Here is a 21,497-nt window from a genome sequence, read left to right as displayed (position 1 = left end):
ATCATTTCTGCACTGACTGAAAATCGAGTCACCCAGCCTAATCCTATTTTCCAGCACTTGGTCTGTAGCCCTGGAGATTACAGGACTTCAGGTGGCTATCTGGACACTTTTTAAATGAGTTGAGGGTTTCTGTCTCTGTTCCCTTTCAGGCAGTGATTTTGACATGCTGCATGAAAGACTGGTGGAAACAAATTCAGTAGTAACTTTCAGAAGAGAATTGGATTAATTCTTGAAAAGGAAAAAAATTGCAAAGCTATGGGGGAGTGGGGTTAATTGGATAGCTCTTTCAAAGAGCTGCCACAGGCACAATGGGCCAAATAGCCTTCCTCTGTGTTTTATCATTCTGTGAAGAGATTCTTTTTCATCAATATAGTGCTGTCATTTCAAGCTGGGCGTGAATGTAGATCTGAAATAAGCCCAACCCAGTTTCTTTTCTTTTCCTTTTACAGAATGTCGCTGTAGTATGATTGGTACAGCTAGTGGGATTGGAGAATGCAATCAGGTGAGCATACAGAAGAAATCGAAGGATTAGCAAGGGTTGATCAGGAACAGCCTTTGCACAGGGAGATTTTGTTTTGGCTTTTAATTTGTGACCTTAATGTTTTAGGATGATGGCCAATGCAACTGTAAATCTAATGTGTGTGGTAAGCTCTGTGATTGGTGCAAGGAAGGACACTATGCCTTAGAAGAGAGGAACTATTTTGGTTGTCGAGGTGAGTCAAAACGTTAACGGTAAAAACTGGATAAATCTAAATATTTCATTTTGTGACATAATACGTGATGCCTGGTTATAATCATCCTCAAACTGCTGGACAATCCAGATCAACCAAGAAGTGCCCCTGGAAACTCACCATAAGAATGTTAGAAATAGGAACCAGAGTAGGCCACATGGCCCCTTGCCTGCTCCACTATTCAATAAGATGATGGTCAATCTTCTTCATCAACTCCACCTTTCCACCTGATCCCCAAATCCCTTGATTCCCTTGATATCCAAATACCTAACTATTTCAGCCTTGAATATACCCAATGACTGAGCATCCACAACTCTCTGGAGTAGACAATGCCAATGGTTCACAACCCTCTGAATGAAAAAGAATAGGATTCCAGGCCAGGTAATGCTAAGAAGAGATGCACCAAAAATTACATAAAATAATGACAAGGCTGGTATTCGATTCTATGTTTGCTGAACACAATGGATTGGAATTACAAGAGCAAAGCAGAAACTGGGGACTCTGTCAGTTTCCCTCTCAAGACTAATCTCTCATCTACAAAGCTTGTCAGGAGTGTAGTGGAATACTCACTATTCACCCCAATGAAGGCAGCTACAATAACTCTTTTCTTTGAGTCAGGAGGTTCAGGTCCCATTCCAGACACTTGAGAATAAAGTCTAGGCTGACATTCCCAGTGCAGTACTTAGGGAGCGCTGCACTGTTGGGGGTGATGTCTTTTGGACGAGGTATTAAACTGAAGCTCTATCTACCATCTTGGATGGATGTAAACGATCCAATCACATTATTTTGAAAAGGAATAGTGAAATTCTCCTAGCCAACATTTACCCCTCAACCAGCATCACTAAAATGCAGAATATCTGATCATTCTCTCATTGCTGTTTGTGGGATTTTGCTGTGTGGGGAATTGGAAGGAGTTAGAAAATTATCAGATTTTTAAGCAAAACCTGGGTTAAGTGGTTTTAAATCTCTAACCTCTTCCAGTTCTGATGAAAGGTCATTGGCCTGAAACATTAACTCTGTTTCTCTCTCTATAGATGCTGCTGACTTGCTGAATGTTTCCAGCGTTTTCTGTTTTTATTTTAGATTTCCAGTATCCACTGTGTTTTGCTTTTTTTAAAATTTGGATTTGCTCTATTTGAAGTTGCTTGAAATGATAAATTCTTATTCATTCCTCTGCTTCTACTGACAGGCTGCCAGTGTGACATCGGAGGTTCTACTAATCTAACATGCAATTTGTCGTCAGGGACTTGCCAGTGTAGACCGAATATAGAGGGGCGCACTTGTAACCAGTAAGATCCCAATGCACTATTCTCTGTACTTAATATGCACTGTATTTGTGTGGGAATTGTTATGATCCTAACCCAGACCCCTTTACTTTAAAGTAGACAAAGTTTGAGATTCAAGAAACTTCTTCAGTGAATAAAGCCGTGAGATTCCACAGGTTTTGAACAAACAAAAATAAACGTTACTATACGAGGTCAGAAAGATAAAACAATTTTATATCTATCTTATACTCTAATATTCAGGGTTAATATGAGGTACATGTGAATTAACAAGCAAACTGTGCGAAACACACCACACTGCACAGTAAATGGCAGATGCGACCAAGACATAGGATGGAATCATCCCAGATTTGCACTAAGCGCGGTAGAGGGCAGGAAGAGGAAAGTTTTACCCGCTAGCCGCAATGGCGGACTTTCACCTTATCATCCCAATCCCGCCTCATTAATCATGCATTCCCAGGAAACACACTATTTTTCTGATGGGCAGCCAGGTGCACACCTCTCAGTGCTTCCAGCCCAGGACTGCTGCACAGAAGACATGGCCCCGAAAGGCAAGAAGAATGAAACTCCCTGATTCATTGATGCATCTCTGGAATGCCTTTTGGATGCCGTGGAGGCCTACCATGATGTCTTCTAACTCCGCTCTGGCTCCTAGAGGGGCAGAAACATCACCATCTGGCTTGGGAGGTGGTGGCGGCATTGGTCAGTGCCAACGTCCTGCAAAAGAGGACAGCCACCCAGTGCCGAAAAGGATGACTGATCTCCTCCGTTCTGCCAGGGTAAGTCACTCTTCTCATCACTCTCAACTCACGCACTCACAGGCCATCACACATCCACAGAGAACTCACTCACTGCCAGTTCAAGGGACATCACCATTCACTGTCTCACACACACCTTCATTGTCCTCTTCCCGTCTGTGGGACCACTCACCACCCACACATGCTAGACATACTTATCATCTGAAACAAAAATAAAAATACCTGGAAAAACTCAGCAGGTCTGACAGCATCTGCGGAGAGGAACACAATTAACGTTTCGAGTCCGTATACTTATCATCTGGCCTGGCAGGTGTCCTGCTTACATTCTCTCCATCTCTATTCATGCAGGACAAGCTGGCACACAACAACAGGGAGAGATCGCAGGCCAGTGGAGGAATGCCTCAAATCAAGGTCCTCACAGACTTTGAAAACAGAGCCAACTAGCTGGCCGTCGAAGATCTGGGCCAGTCCTGTGCTGACGGTGAGGTCGACGGTGGTCTACCAAGTGAGGATCCAGCAATGCCATATCCATCAGACAACAATGCTGTGAGTGATTTGTCCCCTTTCACAGGCCACTGCCATGCACGAATTATCTCTCCTTGCTTCCACAGGCACATCTGGGAAACAGCCGAGGGAGCCCACGAACCCAGGTCCTCAACTCAAGTCTCAAAGACACCTCATGAGGAATCTGGTGAAACCCTAATTGAAGACTCATCACAGCGCTCACCCACACCCTCCACCAGTGCAGAAACACACACCTCAGTGGGACCTAGCTTTAGAGTAGCTTCAGGGTCACAATCTGGCGAGCACATCACCCTTTCTGATCCACAGCAGGTGGTGGCAGGGACTTCTTGGGTTTCCAGCACTCAGAGGACTGCTGGAGGCCAGAAATCTGCTGAGTCTGAGTCAGATGACGAGCCTCTGGACTCCGTCACGCCTCAGTTGCTGGAGCTACAAAGGCAAGCTCAGGAACATCAGGAAGGGATGTTCGCTGCACTCCTCAGGTTGCAAGGCACGATGCAGGAGTCCGTCCACCTTCAGTCTGAGATGATAGTGCCGGCATGCCAACACACCAAGGTGTGTCTCTCTGTGTGCTCTCAGCATTTTTGAGGTGCGGCTGGCCCCTCCACCTCATCAGCATCTGTCCAGTGACAGTGTGGTCCTGAAGGGTTCAGCTCATAAAGGGATCAGGAGAAGTTAAAGTTTCTCTGCTGCACCTCCATAATATGACCCTGTTCACAGGACGCAAGTGAGGTGCCATTCGGCAGACAGGAGCCAGACATTCTCAGAGGCTATGTGAGGATCCGTGGAGTATCCCCACTGCATGTCATTATCATCCTCCTGGAATGTAGGGACCATGGGCATCTGCTGCGTCTTCGTGACAGGAGCCTTATCACAAGAGGGTATTCGTACTGCCATCAGCCAGATTGGAATCAAACGTTCACAGATGCAATTAGAGGATCTATGGTGTCTCCTCACTGCATGTCGTCATCATCCTCCACAAATCTAGCAGCTATAAGGGCCTCCTGAGCGCACCTGCCTTGTTTCGCCAGTGCGATGGCCTCGTCACCGTCATCCACGGCTTCGAGGACCTCCTCACCCTCATCCCCGACAACATTCTCCTCATTGGAGGAGACATACAGCTCCTCCATCTCCTCCTCAGCCAGCTCCCCTCCCCGTTGCAGCGCCAGGTTGTGAAGGGTGCAGCAAGCGACGATGATGCGTGACACCCTCTGTGGACAGTATTGCAGGGCCCCACCAGTCTGGTCCAGGCACCGGAACCTCATTTTCAACATTCTGATGGTCTGTTCCACCAAGGCGCGAGTTGCAGCATGAGCCTCGAACCTTCTCTCTGCTGCACTCTGAGGCCGCCGCACATCTCCCCCAATGCTCCTCAACCGCAGGGCAGCCCTTGCCCTGGCACCGCACTGTCAACCAGATGGGAAAATGTCACTTGCCTGTGCCCTCGCCTGAATGTGCGGCGTCTCAACCTTGAAGTCCAACAGGTGACCTTGCGAGTGCTGTGTAACGTTACTGTGCACTCACCTCCGAGTTCCCCTCAAAGTGCAGCTCGCTAGGTGCACACCTTATAAATCTGTTGTGAAACAATCATGCTGACGTGCTCGGATGATCCAGCATGGGGGGATGATTCCAGCGAGCAGGGCTTATAATGATTTGCAGATGTATTAAAATGAAGTTTCCGATGTGCAGTAGCAGGAAACGCAGCCTGCCATTGATGGGTGGAGTGGATGATCAGAAACTGGTTTCATGACATTGTGAAACCGATTTTTGGCCTTATGCGCTATATTCCTGCTCATGCCTGCTTGGAAACTGACAAGCAGTGCGCCATTGATTAGGTAAGGTGCAGAATCATCAGTGTGCACTCAGAAAATACCCTATAGAAGTTTTAGTTTTAAGGCTCTGTTACATCCTTTTTTACATCCTTTGCCCGACACCACCCAACATCAGTAACACTGTGAGTCGACCAATCTCACTGAAACTCTGTCTCTCTCATGGGGGATTTCAGCCTTCACCTTTGAAGACCTAACCTGGGAATTCTCTCCAAAAGTTGCTCCAACGACAGCCCACCCCACAGGATTTCAGTCTCGTCTCCTGAGATGCCATTCCCCTGGATTCCCGAGTCTGCACTAAGCACCAACTCACAAGCACAACTTCAGATCTTCGGCCACATCGAGCAGAACACTACTGCTCCACAGCACGGAGTTACCAACCTTCGACTGCCTCCTTGGATCTTCAGAGCTTCTCCTGAGCCCCCTTCGATTACCAGGTGAGCCCTCTTCACTTAAATTCTGCTAACTGCAGCCCTTTCCCTGTTTGGAGCCTGTTTCTCTGCTCCTCTCTTTTTTACATCAACCTAACGGGGACCTGTCTCTGCCCTCTGTTTCTTTCCCCTACCTGGGACCTCCGTTTGAGACCTCTCCTCTCTCCCTTTGGGACCTCTCTCTTTCTCCTCTCCACTCCCAGTCACCTTACCAGGGTTTTCGCACTGTTTTCCTTAATGCACAAGCGCGCTGGACCCAAAGAATGAAAGAATTGCAGAACAGTGCACGTGCAGCCTGCTCTCAGTCTGCGCATGTGCAAAACCTCAGAGGTCCATTAGGAGTTGACATTCCTGACCTCTGCTCTCAATAAGGTAAGTATAGTTTTCATAACAGAATAAAATATCTAAAATCCAAATCATTTTTTATGTTGTCCACCTTCACTTTGCCAGTGCACCTCTGTGAGACTCAACTACCTTTGCTAGTAAAAATAAGGAAGAGTTTTAAAAAAGGATGTAACAGAGCAGGGTACAGGGTATTTTCTGAGTGCACACTGATGGTTCTGCACCTTACCTAATCAATGGCGCATTGCTTGTCAGTTTCCAATATGCATATCGTAATCGTTCGACTATCTCAGGCAGAAACAGATGTGCTTACTCAAAAGTTCACACTTCTGAATGCTAAAATAAATTGCCATTCCCATAGTGTAGCTGGAAGACTAATTGTATCAGGAGAGAAACCCTCTCCTGTGTTTAGAACACCTGTGGCCATTAGCGATACACTCAATACAAGCTAGTATAGAAACCAAGGAAGAATCTTTGATCACATATGCCAGGAATAGCAAAAGACATTTTTTTCACCATTTAATCCCAGGGGAAGAGATCCATGACAAAAATCTCAGCAAATAGGGTGTCGGACCTTTTAGGAAGCAAATAAGTTCAGTGAGACCGAGAGCAGAGATTGAGAGAAACGTCGTTGTGAATTGACATCATACTCTATAAATTCTGTTAAAATTGCTGCTTACTTGGCAAAAGCCTGTTAAGTGTTAGAACTGTCATCTCATATTGCGGAAAAATTGTGTTCATACCATGGGGACTACTCCAATCTCTCACGCACAGAATATTTCAGTACTATTTAAATCATTCCAAGTTGATGATTTTATGTGAAGTTATGAGGTCAAGTTTTGATGGCTATCTGTAGTTTTACTCATCACTTCCCACCAAGCAGCAAGTTAATGAACATGTCCAAAAGTAATAAAAAGCTAAAGGGATGTTGGCATTGACCTCTAGGCAACATGAAATAGAAAGGGGTGGAAGTCAGACTTCATTTGTGTAAAGCTCTGGTTAGATCCATCTGGAGTAACTGCAATCAGTTCTGGGCACCACACTTTAGAAAATATATATTGGCCTTAGAATGGATGGAGCACAGATTCACCAGAGTGCTGCCAGGGCTAAAAGGGTTAAATTGTGGGGAATGGCTACATAGAGTTACATAGAATATAATGCCCTCCCCTTGACAATTTTGGTAACACGGGTTCCCGGCCACCTTCCGACCACTGCCCTGATTAAGTCTGTGGTGGGAAGGTCCATGGGTGACCTTCCTGCCCCAAATGCTAATTGAGGCCCTTAAGCGATTGATCCACTTAATTGCTGCTGGCACTGAAATTCACCCAGTGGCAGCTCGTCATGCTGAAACCTGAAAAGCAAACCCTGTGGGGATTGCTTGCAGTTTCTCAGAAGATCGCTCAGTTCCTGATCGAGATACCTGGCATTGGGAATGGTGGGGGTTGGGTGGGATATGGTGGTCCTGAGAGCCAGCCCCCAGTCTTCTTGCTGCTGACCCTCCCCCTCCTTGCCACCCTACCCTCGGCTCCCCCGTGTCCCCCCTGGTCATCACTCAACTGTACCTGTGTCCATGACAATCCTAGGCCTCTGGTGGGTGTAGTACTGGCAGCAGCCACCACAACACTGGTGGTGCTGCCAATCAATGAAGAGCTGGTGGCCTGTGATTGGTTGGCAGCTCTCGGTGAGTGGGACTTCCAGCCTTGGGGGTCCTTGATCCCAGGGAAAACCTGCCACTGCCCAGTTGAATGCCCGATTGCCACTGAATTTGGCAGATCTTCTAGAAAAGAGCCAGCAAGTCAAAGCCGCCTTCCATTAAATAGCAACTGTAGGCTAGGCTTGTATTCCCTTGAGCATAGAAGGCTGAGGGAAGATCTAATCAAGCATTTGAAAATGATAATAGGATTTGGAAGGGTAGATACAGAGAACCAATGTCCTCCGCTGGAGGTATCCTGAACAAGGGGGCATAATTATTTAAATTAGAGCTTGAGAATTTAGGAGTGATATCAGGAAGCACCTCTTCACACGAAAGGATAGTGAAAATCTGGAACTCTCTGGATGATGGATCAATTGAAATTTTCAAGACTGGGATTGATATCCTTGCCCAACAAAATAAAAACTGTCAAGGAATTTGTATCAAAGGTAGGTAAGTAGAGTTGAGATATAGATCAACCACAATCTAATTGAATGGCTAAAAAGACTTGAGGACCTAAATGATCTGCTACTGTTCCCAAGTTCCTAATTGTAGTCCAGGTGGTATGGATACTTGGAGCGGTTTAAGGAGGATGCTGCCTAACATTTTATCACAAATGCCTAAAAAATGCCCAATTAGCTACTCCTGAGGGGGGGAAGGTCCAATTAATTGAAATTTGATGTGTTAAAAGTCTCACCAGAAGAAAGGCATTGAAAACAACTTGTGCATTTATTAATCACAGGAACAATCCAGCTCTTGATTGATGTGTATTTTAAACAAGAAGCAATGGAGACAAAACAGGATTTTACTTTTGTAGTGAGGCCATCTCCCCTCTCAGGTGGTCATTAAAGATCCCATGGTAGCATTGAAGATGAGCAGGGGAGTTCTCCCCAGTTCCCCGGCCAATATTTATCCCGCAACATTACGAAAACAGATCATTGCTGTTTGTGGGATCTTGCTGTGCATAAATTAATACCCGTATTTCTTACATTGCAACAGTGTCTGCAATTCATTTGGCTGTAAAGTACTTTTGGACACCCTGGGGTTGTGAAAGGTGCGATATAAATGCATGTTCTTTCTTTATGGAGAAATACTACTAAATAAATTGTAACTTCTGCATGGATATTATTTGCACGGAGACTAAAGTATCGAATCTGTATTTGAAGGCCACGGAAGAACCACTATTTCCCAGATCTTCACCATTTGAAGTATGAGATTGAAGATGGCACCACGCCCAATGGAAGAGCTGTTCGGTTTGGATTTGATCCACAGGAGTTCCTGCACTTCAGCTGGAGAGGCTATGTACAAATGTCAACAGTGCAAGTATGTGATTAAAGATTCTGGTGAAATGGATGTCTAACCCTCAGATTTTCCGGAAGGAGCTTCATAATCACTTTTATATTGCCTAAATATGCATAATGCAGACTTTTTGCCTGATTAAAGAGTATTAAGTTTGAAAAAAGATTATAAACAAATGTCCATTTAATAAATAAAACTTTTTGCAATTTCCAAAGTTAGATGGCAATTAGATTACTTAAGAAAATAAAGTACTAAAAATGTTTTAAATAGGAGGGAGTTTAGGGATGTGTTTTGCATGATTTAAAGCAGGGCAGTTTCATGGCAGTTGCAAAATTCAGTGTTTTTAGGAGCGTAACTGGCCCAGTTTTCATGCAGTCTTGCAAATATGCAAAATTGAGCACAGTGACTCCCAGTTCTGTTATAGCCCACAATCTGAGACTTTTAAATTGGGTGACAATGTGACTTCCCATGCATTTGTCCTGTTTGTGGTCATAAAGAGGATTGGTTGTTCTTTTATGTCGGGCAAGTGTAAATATTTCCCCCTCTTCCCCAAGCAGTTTGTGTTTTAAATTATATAGGGCAGGATTTTTTGGATGGTGTTGTTGCCTGCCCTGCCACCTGAAGAGTTGACGGGGAACTCACCTGGATTGATCACAGCAGCCCCATAGCCAATGCTCTGAGAAGAGTTAATCGGCTGGAGTCGGGATTTCTGCACCTCACTCGGGAAGAAGTCCCTCCTCAGGGAAACGCTGGCCAATCTGATTGGCCAGCAGCTCTGTAGTCCCAGCAGTGCCTGTGGCAGCAGTGGCCATGGGAATACCAGGTTTTAAAGCCTAGAATCCAGGACCAGGTTAATGTGGGTGGTTTCAGGGAGGGGAGGTGAGGCCCTGGGGGATGGTTAGGGGGTTGGCGGAGGGGTGTGTAGAGAGAGATAGGGTAGAGGTCTTGATGGAAAGACCAGTGAGGGAGACAGGGAGAACCTGCAGGGAGCACACCTCAAAGTGGGTAGCGCCTGTTATGGGAAGGGGCTTCTTGATGGAGGTGCACCTCCCTCTTGCCAGAGACCAGAGCAGGTTGACCTGCCAGACTTGTCCCCTGTCCCTGAACTTCTCCCGCCAGCCTCAAAATTGAGGCTGGGGGAGTGGCCATTTTTAGGGCCTCAATTGGGGTGAGGGTTGGCAGGCTCCCCCACCCTGCCACAAGGCTTTGCCCGCCCCAAGAAAATTATGGACACACTGGGGTCAGCAGGGAGGTCGGAGGGAAGACCACCTGTGGAATTTTACAGGCCCCTCCCTGCCTGCAAACCCCCCATCAGGGGACCGTAAAATTCTGCCCCATGCTGTTTTATGATATAGTTACTGGAGACCTATGTTCAAAAATTATGATTGCCACCAGTAACTTGGCTATTGGCTATTTGTCCTCAGATACAGAAGCAGCCTTTCTGTCAATGCTGCCGACAGTCCATTGTGCTTTCTCTTTCTGTTGGCCTTTATTGCAAGGGGGATGAAGAGTAGTGAAGTCTTGCTCCAACTGTGGAGGATGTTGGTGAGACCACATCTAGAGTACTTTGCATATAAGGAGGCATCAATTGCATTGAAGAAGTTCACTAGATTGATTCCTGGGATGAAGGGGTTGTCTTATGAAGAAAAGTTAAGCAGGTTAGGCCTGTACTCACCAGAATTTATTGAGATATATATGAGCCTGAGGGGGCTTGACAGAGTAAATGCTGAGAAAATGTTACCCCACATGGGGGAATCTAGAACTGGGGCATAGTTTCAGAATAAGGAATTGCCCATTTAAGATGGAGATGAGGGGGAATTTCTTCTCAGAGATTCATAAATCTTTGAAATTCTCTATCCAGAGAGCTGTGGAGCTGACTCATTGGATATATTCAAAGCTGAGAGGACTTCTGAAATTATAGGGCAGTCAAGGGTTCTGGGGAACAGGCAGGAAAGTGGAGCTGAGGCCAAGATGAGATCAACCATGATCTTATTGAATGGCAGAGCAGACTTGAGGTGGAGGGGAGGGGAGGGGTATGGCCCACTCCTGTTCCTGTTTCTTTTGTTCCTATTTACCCTGCAACTTCCATTTGTGCTTGTTTTTTTCCTTCATAATACCGCTTTTTCAATTAGAATTAGTGTCCCAGTTGGCCATTGTCACTAGGGGGGAATTATTGCTGGGGAGTTACTCTACAAACAGACATGTCGGAGGTGGATTTCCATGGGAGTTCTGCCAACTCCTTAATGCCATTTTCCCAAGGTTTTCAAGGCTCCTCCTCCAATGTTAAGTCAGGAAAGCACTGGGACTGAGGAACAGGAAGAGGCCACTCAGCCCCTGTGGCTTGTTTCACCATTTAGTTCATGGCTAATCTCGATCTTAACTCTATCTATCCACCTTCGATCCATGACCTATAATACCCTTGACTAACAAATATCTATAAATCTCAGTTTTTAAATTTTACCAATTGATCCCCAGCCTCAACTTTTTTGGAGGAGAGTGATCCAGATTTCCACTGCCCTTTATGTGCAGAAGTGCTTCCTGACATCACACCTGAACGGTCAATCTCAATTTTAGGATTCTGCCCCCTTGTTCTAAAGTCCCTACACCAGTGAAAATCATTTCTATCTATCTACCCTTATCAACTCCTTTAATCATCTTCAACACTTCTATTAGATCACCCCTTAATCTCCTACACTCAGGGGATTACAAACCTTGTCTATATAACCTGTTCTCATAGTTAACCCTGTTAGCCCAAAGCAAGAACCCCTATGGAAATTACTCAATGATATTTTGTTTGTTATATTCCATTCTTTCTAATGGTTGTTTAGCACCAGAATGAACTCTCTGTGATATGCTGCATAAAATATTCCCAGTCAGACCCCACGAGAATATAGTTATGGCCCTTATAAGTAAGGCATCTTTGCAGGTACATCATAATAGGGCAGAATTTTATGTTCCACAGGCGGGTGCGTGCCGGACCCAGACGGGCGTAAAATTGCATGAGATGACATCGGACAAGCGTCCTGACATCACCATGCACTCGTGCAATATTTCACGTGGCCAGCGTGTGCGGCAGTCGGAAGAGCGTCCGTCAACAATTAAGCGGGCAATTAAGCCCATGGCACAATTATAAGCGATTTTTCGTGACCCATCCAACCTTATGGTTGACAGGTGGGCCAATTGGCCAGGCAGCCTTTACATTTTTGATGAAACCTCATCCAAGGGGGGGATAAAATCTCGGTTAGGATGTAAATTTAAAAGAAATATCTGGGGACAGCATTTTTATGAGATATGTTTTCAGGTGCTTGATTATGTCGCAAGGACATTTTTTGCACCATTTTTGTGTTTTATTTTATTATTTGGAGGCCTGCAGCTCACTGAGGCAGCTGTCTGCCTTCAGGGAGCTCAGTGGAAGCGCTCACCCACACCCACGGTGACATCGGCACCAGGCATCTTCCCGCCCCACCCTGGCAGCGCTGAGCTTTTCAGCGCGCGTTTCATGCTGTCTGGCTGTTAATTGGCCAGCCAGAATGAAAGCATGGTTGGAGTCCCGTTTCCCGACTGCTCCCCGGCCTGCTGATTACGCAAGCCCGACGAATGCAAAATTCAGGCCTATGAAAATCAACCTTTCGCACTATAAAGAGCTCACTAATTGAAAATTGTAAGTTATCTTATAATTAAAGTGGAGTAATCGTATGTAATATTATAATTTAGCTATTGAATTGAACTTGTTATGTGTCCTTTTAATTTTTTTTTGCCAGATATCTCTGCTGCTAACTTGCTACAATTTGAGGTTACCAGTTCAAACAACACCATTGCTTGCTTTATGGCGTGCAAATGCTACTTAGTGTGATTCTTCTGCTATTGGTGGAGTTTGGGTTTTCCTTTATGCTCCTTTGACTGCTTTTTTCTTCCCAGCCAGAGGTGATCATGTCTATCACTGTGACTTCTCCTAATCTGTTTCGCATAATCTTCCGGTACAAGAACCGTACCCCAAAGCCTGTTAGAGGAAGGATCTCAATCACTGAGGAAGTAAATGTTGATTCTTGCTGTAACTGTAAGTGGCTTTCATTTCTGCACCTAGTTTGTCCACCATCTTTCCAAAATCTTAACATGCCAACTTATTACCCTTATTTATTCATATGAGGTGATTCCCTTTGACTTTGAAGGATCTCCCTCTAACTGGCTGGTCTTCATTCTGCATGAGCTCCCTCGACTAGCACTGCTGCTAACTCTGCTTCTAGATCACCCTACCAGTCAAGTGTTAATTAACTTCACTTTTACAGAATAACGTGAGGGTAACAGTGCATGTGGAGAATAGAAACCTCAATTTGTTCCGCATCGCCTTCAGATATATTAACCCAGGATTCACTACTGTGTACGGCCATGTAGCAGTTTATCAAGCACAACCAAGCACAGGTAAGGATGAGCAGTATAGACGGTCCAAAAACTTAACCAGCCTGAATTGATTGTCATTTTACGGTAAGTAACAAAATTATTTTTTTAATCGTCTTGGATTTTGCCTCATACAGTCAGTGCTGCATTTGCATGGGTAACACATAGGGTTGCCAACTTTGTTGGATGTATTCCTGGAGGTTTTGTTACATGACATCCCACTTCTGCCTATCCCATCCATTCCCCATGCCCTTATTATGGGGTGCCCCACCTTCCCACAGCCAACTGGGAAGAGGACAGGCTCTTCATCACTTGATTGGATGATTCTTGACTGTCAGCCAAATAGCCTTTTCGCCCATCTCCAATATTTTTGTAACTAAAAAACATAAGTGTTTAAAGAAATTCAAGCTCTCTCTCAGCCTCAGTCTCTCCTTGGTCTCCCTCACTCTCTGCCCCACTTAGTCTCACCTCACAGTCTAAACAATGTGGTGGTGTCCAGGAGACTCTTTTTAATTCTTGGAGACTCCAGGACTACCCGGAAGGTTGGCAACCTGAGTAACATCATAAACTATGGTGACTTCAGCCTGTGTCTTGGAGTGGCTGCAGTTGTACTTGAACATTGACTGTACATGCAGCTCCCGCTGTTGGCTAACAAACCTTTTTGACTCAGAATTTCCCAGAGAGCACCCAGATAGCAGAATTTACCATGATGTTTGCCCCGACAGGAACAGCTGCCGAAAGTTTCTGCAGAGCTCATTTTCCTATGTTGCAACAAAAAATATCGTGGGAAAACAAATGTAAATTCTGCAGTATTATCTTGAATTCTAATTCCTATTTTCCAATTGGCTGGGACAGAGGCTTAAATTAATGGTTGTTTGTTGTCATATCTCCATAAAATGGATTAGAAGGTGGTGATGAGTCACCTTCTTGAATACAACTGAGTGGCTTGTGAGGTCACTTCAGAGGGCAATTAAGAATCAATCACTTTGCTATGTGTCTGAAGTCACATGTAGGCCAGACCAGGTAAGGATGACTGATTTTCTTCCCTAAAGGACGTCAGTAAGCTTTTTACCACAATCTGATAGCTTCGGACACCATGAAACTTTTATTTATATCCTGATTTTTATTTAATTAATTGAATTTAAATTCCCCACATGCCATGTTGAGATTTGAACTCATACCTCTGAATTGTTAATCTAGGCCTCTGGATATGTCTACCCAAATCACATAATATATGCCTACCCAAATCAGCAAATCAGCAAATCACATAATCATGAAGAAGTCATGGATTCTAGGCATTTTGGAGTGGTGTTTCAGTCATTTACAGAATCAAGTGATGCATTTTGGATGAAAAATTAGGAGAAGCAAGATAAACTAAATGTTGACATTAAGAAGTGGATGCAGGAACAGAGGGACCTGGGGCTTCACATACATATATCTTTGAAGCTGGCAGGGCAAGTTGATAAGACTGTTGATAAAGCATATGGGATCCTTGTCTTTATTAATGAATTTTCAGCATTGGCTTGAGAATCACGAAGTCTGATTGAACAAACAAAACACATGGTATTAACACCCAGGAGAGTCAGGGGTGGGCTGGAGTCGGAGCCGCCACCTTCCGATGCAGGCCCAAAGTGGGAACAGAGATAAGTGGATGCTGAGGCTAACAGGTTAGGCCTGCCTCTATCTACTTGGACATCAGCCCAGTTCTGTAAATGACTGTTAGGCTCCTAAGCCTTCATCCCTCAACTACTTATCCCTCGTGCCTCCCCATGCCCCCTCCATGCCCTTCCATTCCCCCTCACCCAGTATCCACTGTGGACAGAACTCAGAAGCCCTATAATAACACTGGGAAATCTTTGAAGTGCTCATGACATTTTTTTTAAATCATCTATTAATACTCCAGTTTTAAAAATTGCCTCTCTTAGAAACTCATAAAACTGTCAAATAAACACACACAGCCATTGAAATTCCCTTTGAAAAACAAATTGCCTTCTCTCAAGTGCTCATTAATCAGTCAAAATAAACAAACAGCCATTTAAAAACCTCTTCAATACATTTGCTCCTGTAATCGAACAAAGCACACAGCCCCCTCCCCAGCTTTGTCAAAAATCCCATCTGAACTAAATCCACTAGTGGGGTTTAGAACTCAGCCATGCATTCACAATGGGATTTCATTGACAACCGATTAAGCAAACCCTACAGATCTCAATACAATAGAGTCTTTGAAGTTGCATGACTAGATGGCCAACCATCTATTTTTTGTTTTGAAAGGCTTACCAAGATGGAGTTTAAATCTAAAGAAGTCTGGCATCTGTTCAATTTTTTCAAAGGCTCAACAGATGTCTGGACTTTAAATCAACGTGAAAATCAAAGCATAGTGTCCTGATAAAATCAGATTCCCAATACTGTTGAATGCATAAGAGCACTTTATCCACTGGGACACTTACCAATGCTAGTCAATTTATGGTCATTTACCTCTTAAGGATAGAACCCTATGATCAATCACTGAATTAAAATCATGCTTAAATCATCATATATCATTACATTATGACATTTGATGTTGGAAAGATCTTTTAAACTTATTAGTCAAAAAGTTCCTTATTCCACAACAGGCTTCACTCAAGGTTCATGAGCTGACTGACCTGATATATTTCATACAGCTTTCACAAACCTGCCCACCTCACTGATGGTTGCGATCTCTGGGAAATTCACATTTTAGGGCAGGAATTTAAAATGCTTAACCCAATGTCACTTTGAGTGAGCATAAGATCGCAACCCTCCACATGTCCCATGCTGATCAAAAGGGCGGCGGGTGAGAATTGGTTGGAAAATTTAAAAGTAATTCCCCCGCCTCCATTTTATCTTTATTTTATCTCTTCCATTTTAGGATGCCTGACATGGACTACTATAGCAAGGAATTTATAGTAAATCTTTATAAATCACTGGTTAGGCCTCAGCTAAGTATTGTGTCCAATTCTGGGCACTGCGTTTCAGGGAGAATGTTAAAGCCTTGGAAAGAGTGTGGACAAGATTTATTGGAACATTACCAGGGAGAGATTATGTGAAGAGACTGAAGACCACAGGGGCTGTTCTCCTTAGAGCAGGGATGGCTAAGGGAAGATTTCATAGAGATAGTCAAAATTCTGAGATTTTTTGATACAGTTGATAGGGAGAAACTGCTTCCACTGGTAGCAGAGTCAGTAATGCTCATTGAAGATAATTGACAAAAGAACTAGAAGCATTTTTTTTACACAGTGAGCTGTTGTGGTCTGGAATGCCCTGCCTGTAAGAGTGGTGAAAGCAGATTCAATAGTTACCCTCAAAAGTGGAATTGGACATATACCTAAAATGGATAAAATTGCAGGGTAATGGGATGAGAGCAGGGGAGTGTGGGACTAACTGAGCAGCTCTTTCAAAGAGGCAACACAAGCACAATGGCTCGAATGGCCCCCTTCTGTGCTGTATGTGTCTATGCCTACTTTTTTCTAGCTGAAAGAAAATCAGAAATATTTTAAATGATCTGAAATTTTCAACATAAAGCATAATAAATGAACTTGTAAACATGTTTCTCTGCTTAAATTCTGCAGCTCGAATCCCCTGTCTGTGTCTGTTTCGGCTGCACCAGCCTATAGTCCAGTATTTGTGAATGATCCAGCCTTTTGACCTTGTTCCTAGTTTTGTCCCAGGCAAAAGAAATTACCTTTCCTCGTAGTAAGGAGCCATCTTTTGTTACGGTTGCAAGAAATAACTATGGTGACCCTTTCCCGCTCACACCTGGGACTTGGACTGTCAACATTGAGGCTGATGGTGTGCTCTTGGTGAGAACAATATATATTATATGATGGTAAAATTCTTATCTGTAGCTTTTAAAATGGATTGAACATCTGTTGGGATGAAAGTAAACTTTCTAGCCAGATTCAGCCTTTGAGTTGATTGTCTAATCCATCAATGTATTTTTAAATCTGCACATTAGGATTATATGATCCTGCTGCCCAGTGATTATTATGAAGCTCCGATTCTGCAGTTACAAGTAACCGATCCCTGCACTTACGCTGCTAACCCCGAACAAGTGGGAAAAAAGTAAGCAAAACACAGATAGAAAATTTCTGTAGATTTCATAGTTGAAGATGTGAAGAACAGGACATAGTTGGGAGTGAAATGCTAACTTTCTGTTTTGTGGATGAAAACCCTTTTTTGGTTCAGCAACACAGAAGTCATGAGTGACCAATCAGATTCCGTTCACATCCCCTCTGCCCTGCCCAAGTAAATAAAAGTCAGAATTGCCCTCTGTTTGCTGACCTATCTGGACTTCCAGTCTGGTAATGCTTCAATTTTAAATTCTCATCCTTGTTTTCAAATGTCTCCATGCCCTTGCACCCTCCCTATCTCTGTAATCTCTTCCAGCCCCACAACTCTCCGAGATATCTGCGCTCGTCCTATTCTGGACTCCTGAGCATCCCCAATTTTAATCACTTTGCCATTAGTGGCAGTGTCTTCAGCTGCCTGCGCCCCAAATTCTGGAATTCCCCCTGTAAACCTATCTGCCTCCCTCTCCACTTTTATGACCTTCCATAAAACCTACTTTTTTTGGCCAAATGTTGGTGACCTGCCCTGTTATCTCTTTGAGCTGGATATTACGGCCCCTGCTGGCATACTTGAAGGCAGGAGGAGCTCTTAAAATAAAGCGGTGGCCTTCCCACTGCCTGCCTGCGCACCCCCAATCTGTCTCCCATATTCCGGGGGGCAGGGAAGGTGTCAGGCAGCCTCAGGCTCAGGCATAATGGTTGTCAGTTGTCAATAGTATGTTAATTATATTGTTTATATTATTAAGATATACAGGTAAAGGATTGTTTAAGTACTTTAATCACATTATAACTAGGGGACAGCTGGGGCACTGGCTGTTGAAAGGAGAGGTATGAGACTGAACAGTCAATAATCTCTTTTAGGAAAGAAAAGCTCTGTGTCTTGGTTTTGACTTCACCAATGGGCTTGGATTCTATTAACATTGGTAGCAGAGAATGGTTAGCCTAAAGGTGAAGATTGGAAACTATGATTTCTTTTCAGACAGAACGTTGTAATTGGAGTTACTTTTGAGAAGAATGACTGAAACCAAGTGTAAAGTATCAGGGTATTATTTTCCACAATTGTTCTGTGAAGCTGAACCATATGCCCAATGGAAGAATGAAGTGGATATGTAGGCATGGGTTATGTCCTTATCAAAGAGAAAGCATTTTCACTTCCCACCAGAAACAGGATCAGATGCAAAGCATTTTCTGAGGTAGAGGCTCATCATTTGGACACTGAGGAAAGTTTGGATAATCTCTTAAAATTTATGGACAAAATCTATAAGAAAGATGATCTATTAAATGCATATGAGGCATGGTTAGACTTTGATAAACTTAGAAGGATGGATGGTTATTCCATTGAAGAATATATCATGGAATTTAACAGGTTATATACAAGATTGCCGAAATTCTATTTGGAGATTCCTAATTCCGTGCTTGCTTTTAAGTAGTTGGATTGTGCTAAAGTATCGGACATGGATGGACTCCTGACCTTGACTGGAGTTAGATTCTCAGAAGGAGATATGCTTTTGGAACAGATGCCTGAAGCTTTAAAAAACATTTTGGGGAAACATTCATTTCCAGTCACTTTCATGGCACCAATGGGACATTCATCGGTAACACAAAAGATAGAGGATTCGATGCTGGTAGCATTTTGAGATCATTTAACAGGGCTTTTGAAAGGAAAAATGACAAGAAAGGTTCAGAAGGGGAAGATGATGATACTGATCAGTCAGAAGGAATTGTACTGGTCACCAGAAGCTTTAATCTAGTTGCAGACTCATTCAGTTGTGCTGTATTAGTCAATGGGTGAACATTTATAACGTGCAATCCAGGAGTGGATTAGTTAAAGTGTTATCTGGATTCTCTACATAGTAAAAACCAAAGTAAGGTTAAGGAATATGAAAGTTTTCCTTCCTTCAGGTTTGGGGGAAGATAACATTTCAAATTACTAAAGAAAGTGGTGATTCTGTGTAAAATAGACGGGGTAACCCATTTTATCAGCACAGCTGTAGTATTCAGTGAAATGCCCTTACTATTGAGTAAGGATGTAGTTGCATTGGAGGTGGTTCAGAGGAGGTTCACTAGATTGATTCCAGAGATGCGGGGCTTGTCTTCTGAGGAGAGATTGAGCAATTTAGGCCTATACTCGCTAGAGTTTAGAAGGATGAGAGGAGATCTAATTGAGATATAAAAGATGCTAAAGGGGATAGACAAAGTAGACGTGGAGCGGATGTTTCCCCTTGTGGGGCATTCTAGAATGGGAGGCCATAGTTTTAGGCTAAGGGGTGGTAGATTTAAATCAGAGATGAGGAGGAATTACTTTTCTCAAAGGGTCGTGAATCTGTGGAATTCACTACCTCAGAGTGCAGTGGATGCCAGGACGCTGAATAAGTTTAAGGAGGAGGTAGACAGATTTTTAATCAGTAATGGGTTGAAGGGTTATGGAGAGAGGGCGGGAAATTGGAGTTGAGGCCGAAATGAGATCAGCCATGATCATATTGAATGGCGAGGCAGGCTCGAGGGGCCGAATTGCCTACTCCTGCTCCTAGTTCTTATGTTCTTATGTTCTTCTGTAAATGAAATTAGACACGGAACACGATAAGGCAATTGTTTTTTGGGAAATCTGTAGATTTACAGTTTACATCAAGGATTAGGGGTTTAAAGGAAAAAAGGCAAATTGTTTTAAAACTACATTGGTAGTTTGCTCATCTTGTCATAGGTTAAAAATTCTACTAACGGATACAGGAGTAATGGATGATGAATATACTAAATTTACAGAAGAGATCAGTGAGAAATGTGATATATGTAAAATTATAGGAGAACACCATCATGTCCTGTAGTGAGTCTCCCATTAGCAAGAGATTTTAATGACATTGTAGCAATGAACTTGAAGGTATGGGGTGAGGTTCTCTTGCACTTCATAGACATAGCAACTAGATTCAGTCTGTCAACAGTAATATGTATTAAAGACAAAAAGGTAATTGTGGACAAGATAATGGAAAAATGGATAGGAACTGAACTGACAACACTGGCTAAATTCCCAACTGACAATGCTGCGGGGTGGGAGTTTGCCAATGAAGAATTTAAAAGTGTGTGTGAAAATATGAACATCGTAGTAATGAACACAGCAACAGAAAGTCACTTTAGTAATAGGAAAGAAATCATGCAGTAATTGATGAGACGCTTCACAAAATCTTAGCTGACCAACCGAGCTGTAAGCTGACATCTGCCCTGGTGTGGGCAGTGTATGCAAAGAATTCGCTTCAAATGGTTGGGGACTACAGTCCCTATCAATTAGTTTGTGGGAAAAATCCAAAAATACCTTCGGTGATGTGGGATCATCCCCTGGCTTTGGTAGGGACTACAATTAGTTCATTTTTTTCTGAGCACTTGAATGCCCTGCATGCAGGGAGAAAGGCATTTATCAAGGCTGAGGTTTCGGGCAAAATTTGGCGAGCCTTATGGCACTGCATAAAGCCATCAGAAATAACATTTTAACCCAGGGGACATGGTATATTACAAAAGAAAAAGGCAAAAAGATTGGTAAGGTTATAGACAGTGATGGAAAAATGGTAATTTTACAACATGGCAATCAAACTGTTAGGGTACATTCCTCAAGGCTAATTGGCACTGATTATACATTTATAGAATCTGAACAGTTAATAGAAAGTGAAGAAGCACCGTGCACTTCACATACATATATGTTGGACAATTACAAGAGCAGATTATGGCAGATAACGAGCCGACTGAATATGAACAAAGTGATACTGAAGTGCCGGATAAGACTATTTATCCCAAAGAACAACTCCCCAAAGTTGGAACCAGCACCAGAGGAACATATATGCCAGTAGGGGCCAGCGAATGGAGGGGCACCACTATTATAGGCAGAGCAGGAAAAGCCACTGGCAAATACAAACATTGGCTGAGTGTGCAAGATGAAGGACAGGAGGTAAGACCCATGGATTGGCAAATTGATGGGTAGAGATGTGGAAAGGCCGGAAAACGCAGTGTGAGTTCTGAAAGTGGGCCGGGAAGTGATCACGGTCCTAGGAAAAGATTACAGACCTACAAAAGAGACTTTAATCATAGGAGGGAAAGAGATAGGAGGGCAAGAAAAAGTCATAGTTTAACAAGTACAAGGACCATAGAA

At 43.6% G+C, this 21,497-nt stretch overlaps 1 protein-coding gene across 4 annotated transcripts in view; it reads left to right on the top strand.

Moving 5' to 3' along the window:
- lama3 (laminin, alpha 3) overlaps positions 1-21,497 on the top strand; it is a 500,534-nt gene that overhangs the window by 257,786 nt on the left and 221,251 nt on the right. For 3 of the 4 annotated variants that reach the window (XM_078541180.1, XM_078541178.1, XM_078541179.1), the window contains exons 18-24: positions 450-502; positions 608-713; positions 1,921-2,020; positions 8,753-8,909; positions 12,804-12,942; positions 16,956-17,098; positions 17,254-17,360. In XM_078541180.1, coding sequence (XP_078397306.1) covers positions 450-502; positions 608-713; positions 1,921-2,020; positions 8,753-8,909; positions 12,804-12,942; positions 16,956-17,098; positions 17,254-17,360 — 805 coding nt within the window. Of the gene's footprint in view, positions 1-449; positions 503-607; positions 714-1,920; positions 2,021-8,752; positions 8,910-12,803; positions 12,943-13,171; positions 13,305-16,955; positions 17,099-17,253; positions 17,361-21,497 lie in introns of all 4 variants that reach the window. The other variant, XM_078541182.1, reaches the window with a different exon arrangement.

This window comes from Cetorhinus maximus, chromosome 4 (assembly GCF_964194155.1).
Source record: "Cetorhinus maximus chromosome 4, sCetMax3.hap1.1, whole genome shotgun sequence".
NCBI lineage: Eukaryota > Metazoa > Chordata > Chondrichthyes > Lamniformes > Cetorhinidae > Cetorhinus > Cetorhinus maximus.
The sequence above is the reverse complement of the archived record's forward strand: the minus strand, read 5'-3'. Positions and strand labels throughout refer to the sequence as shown.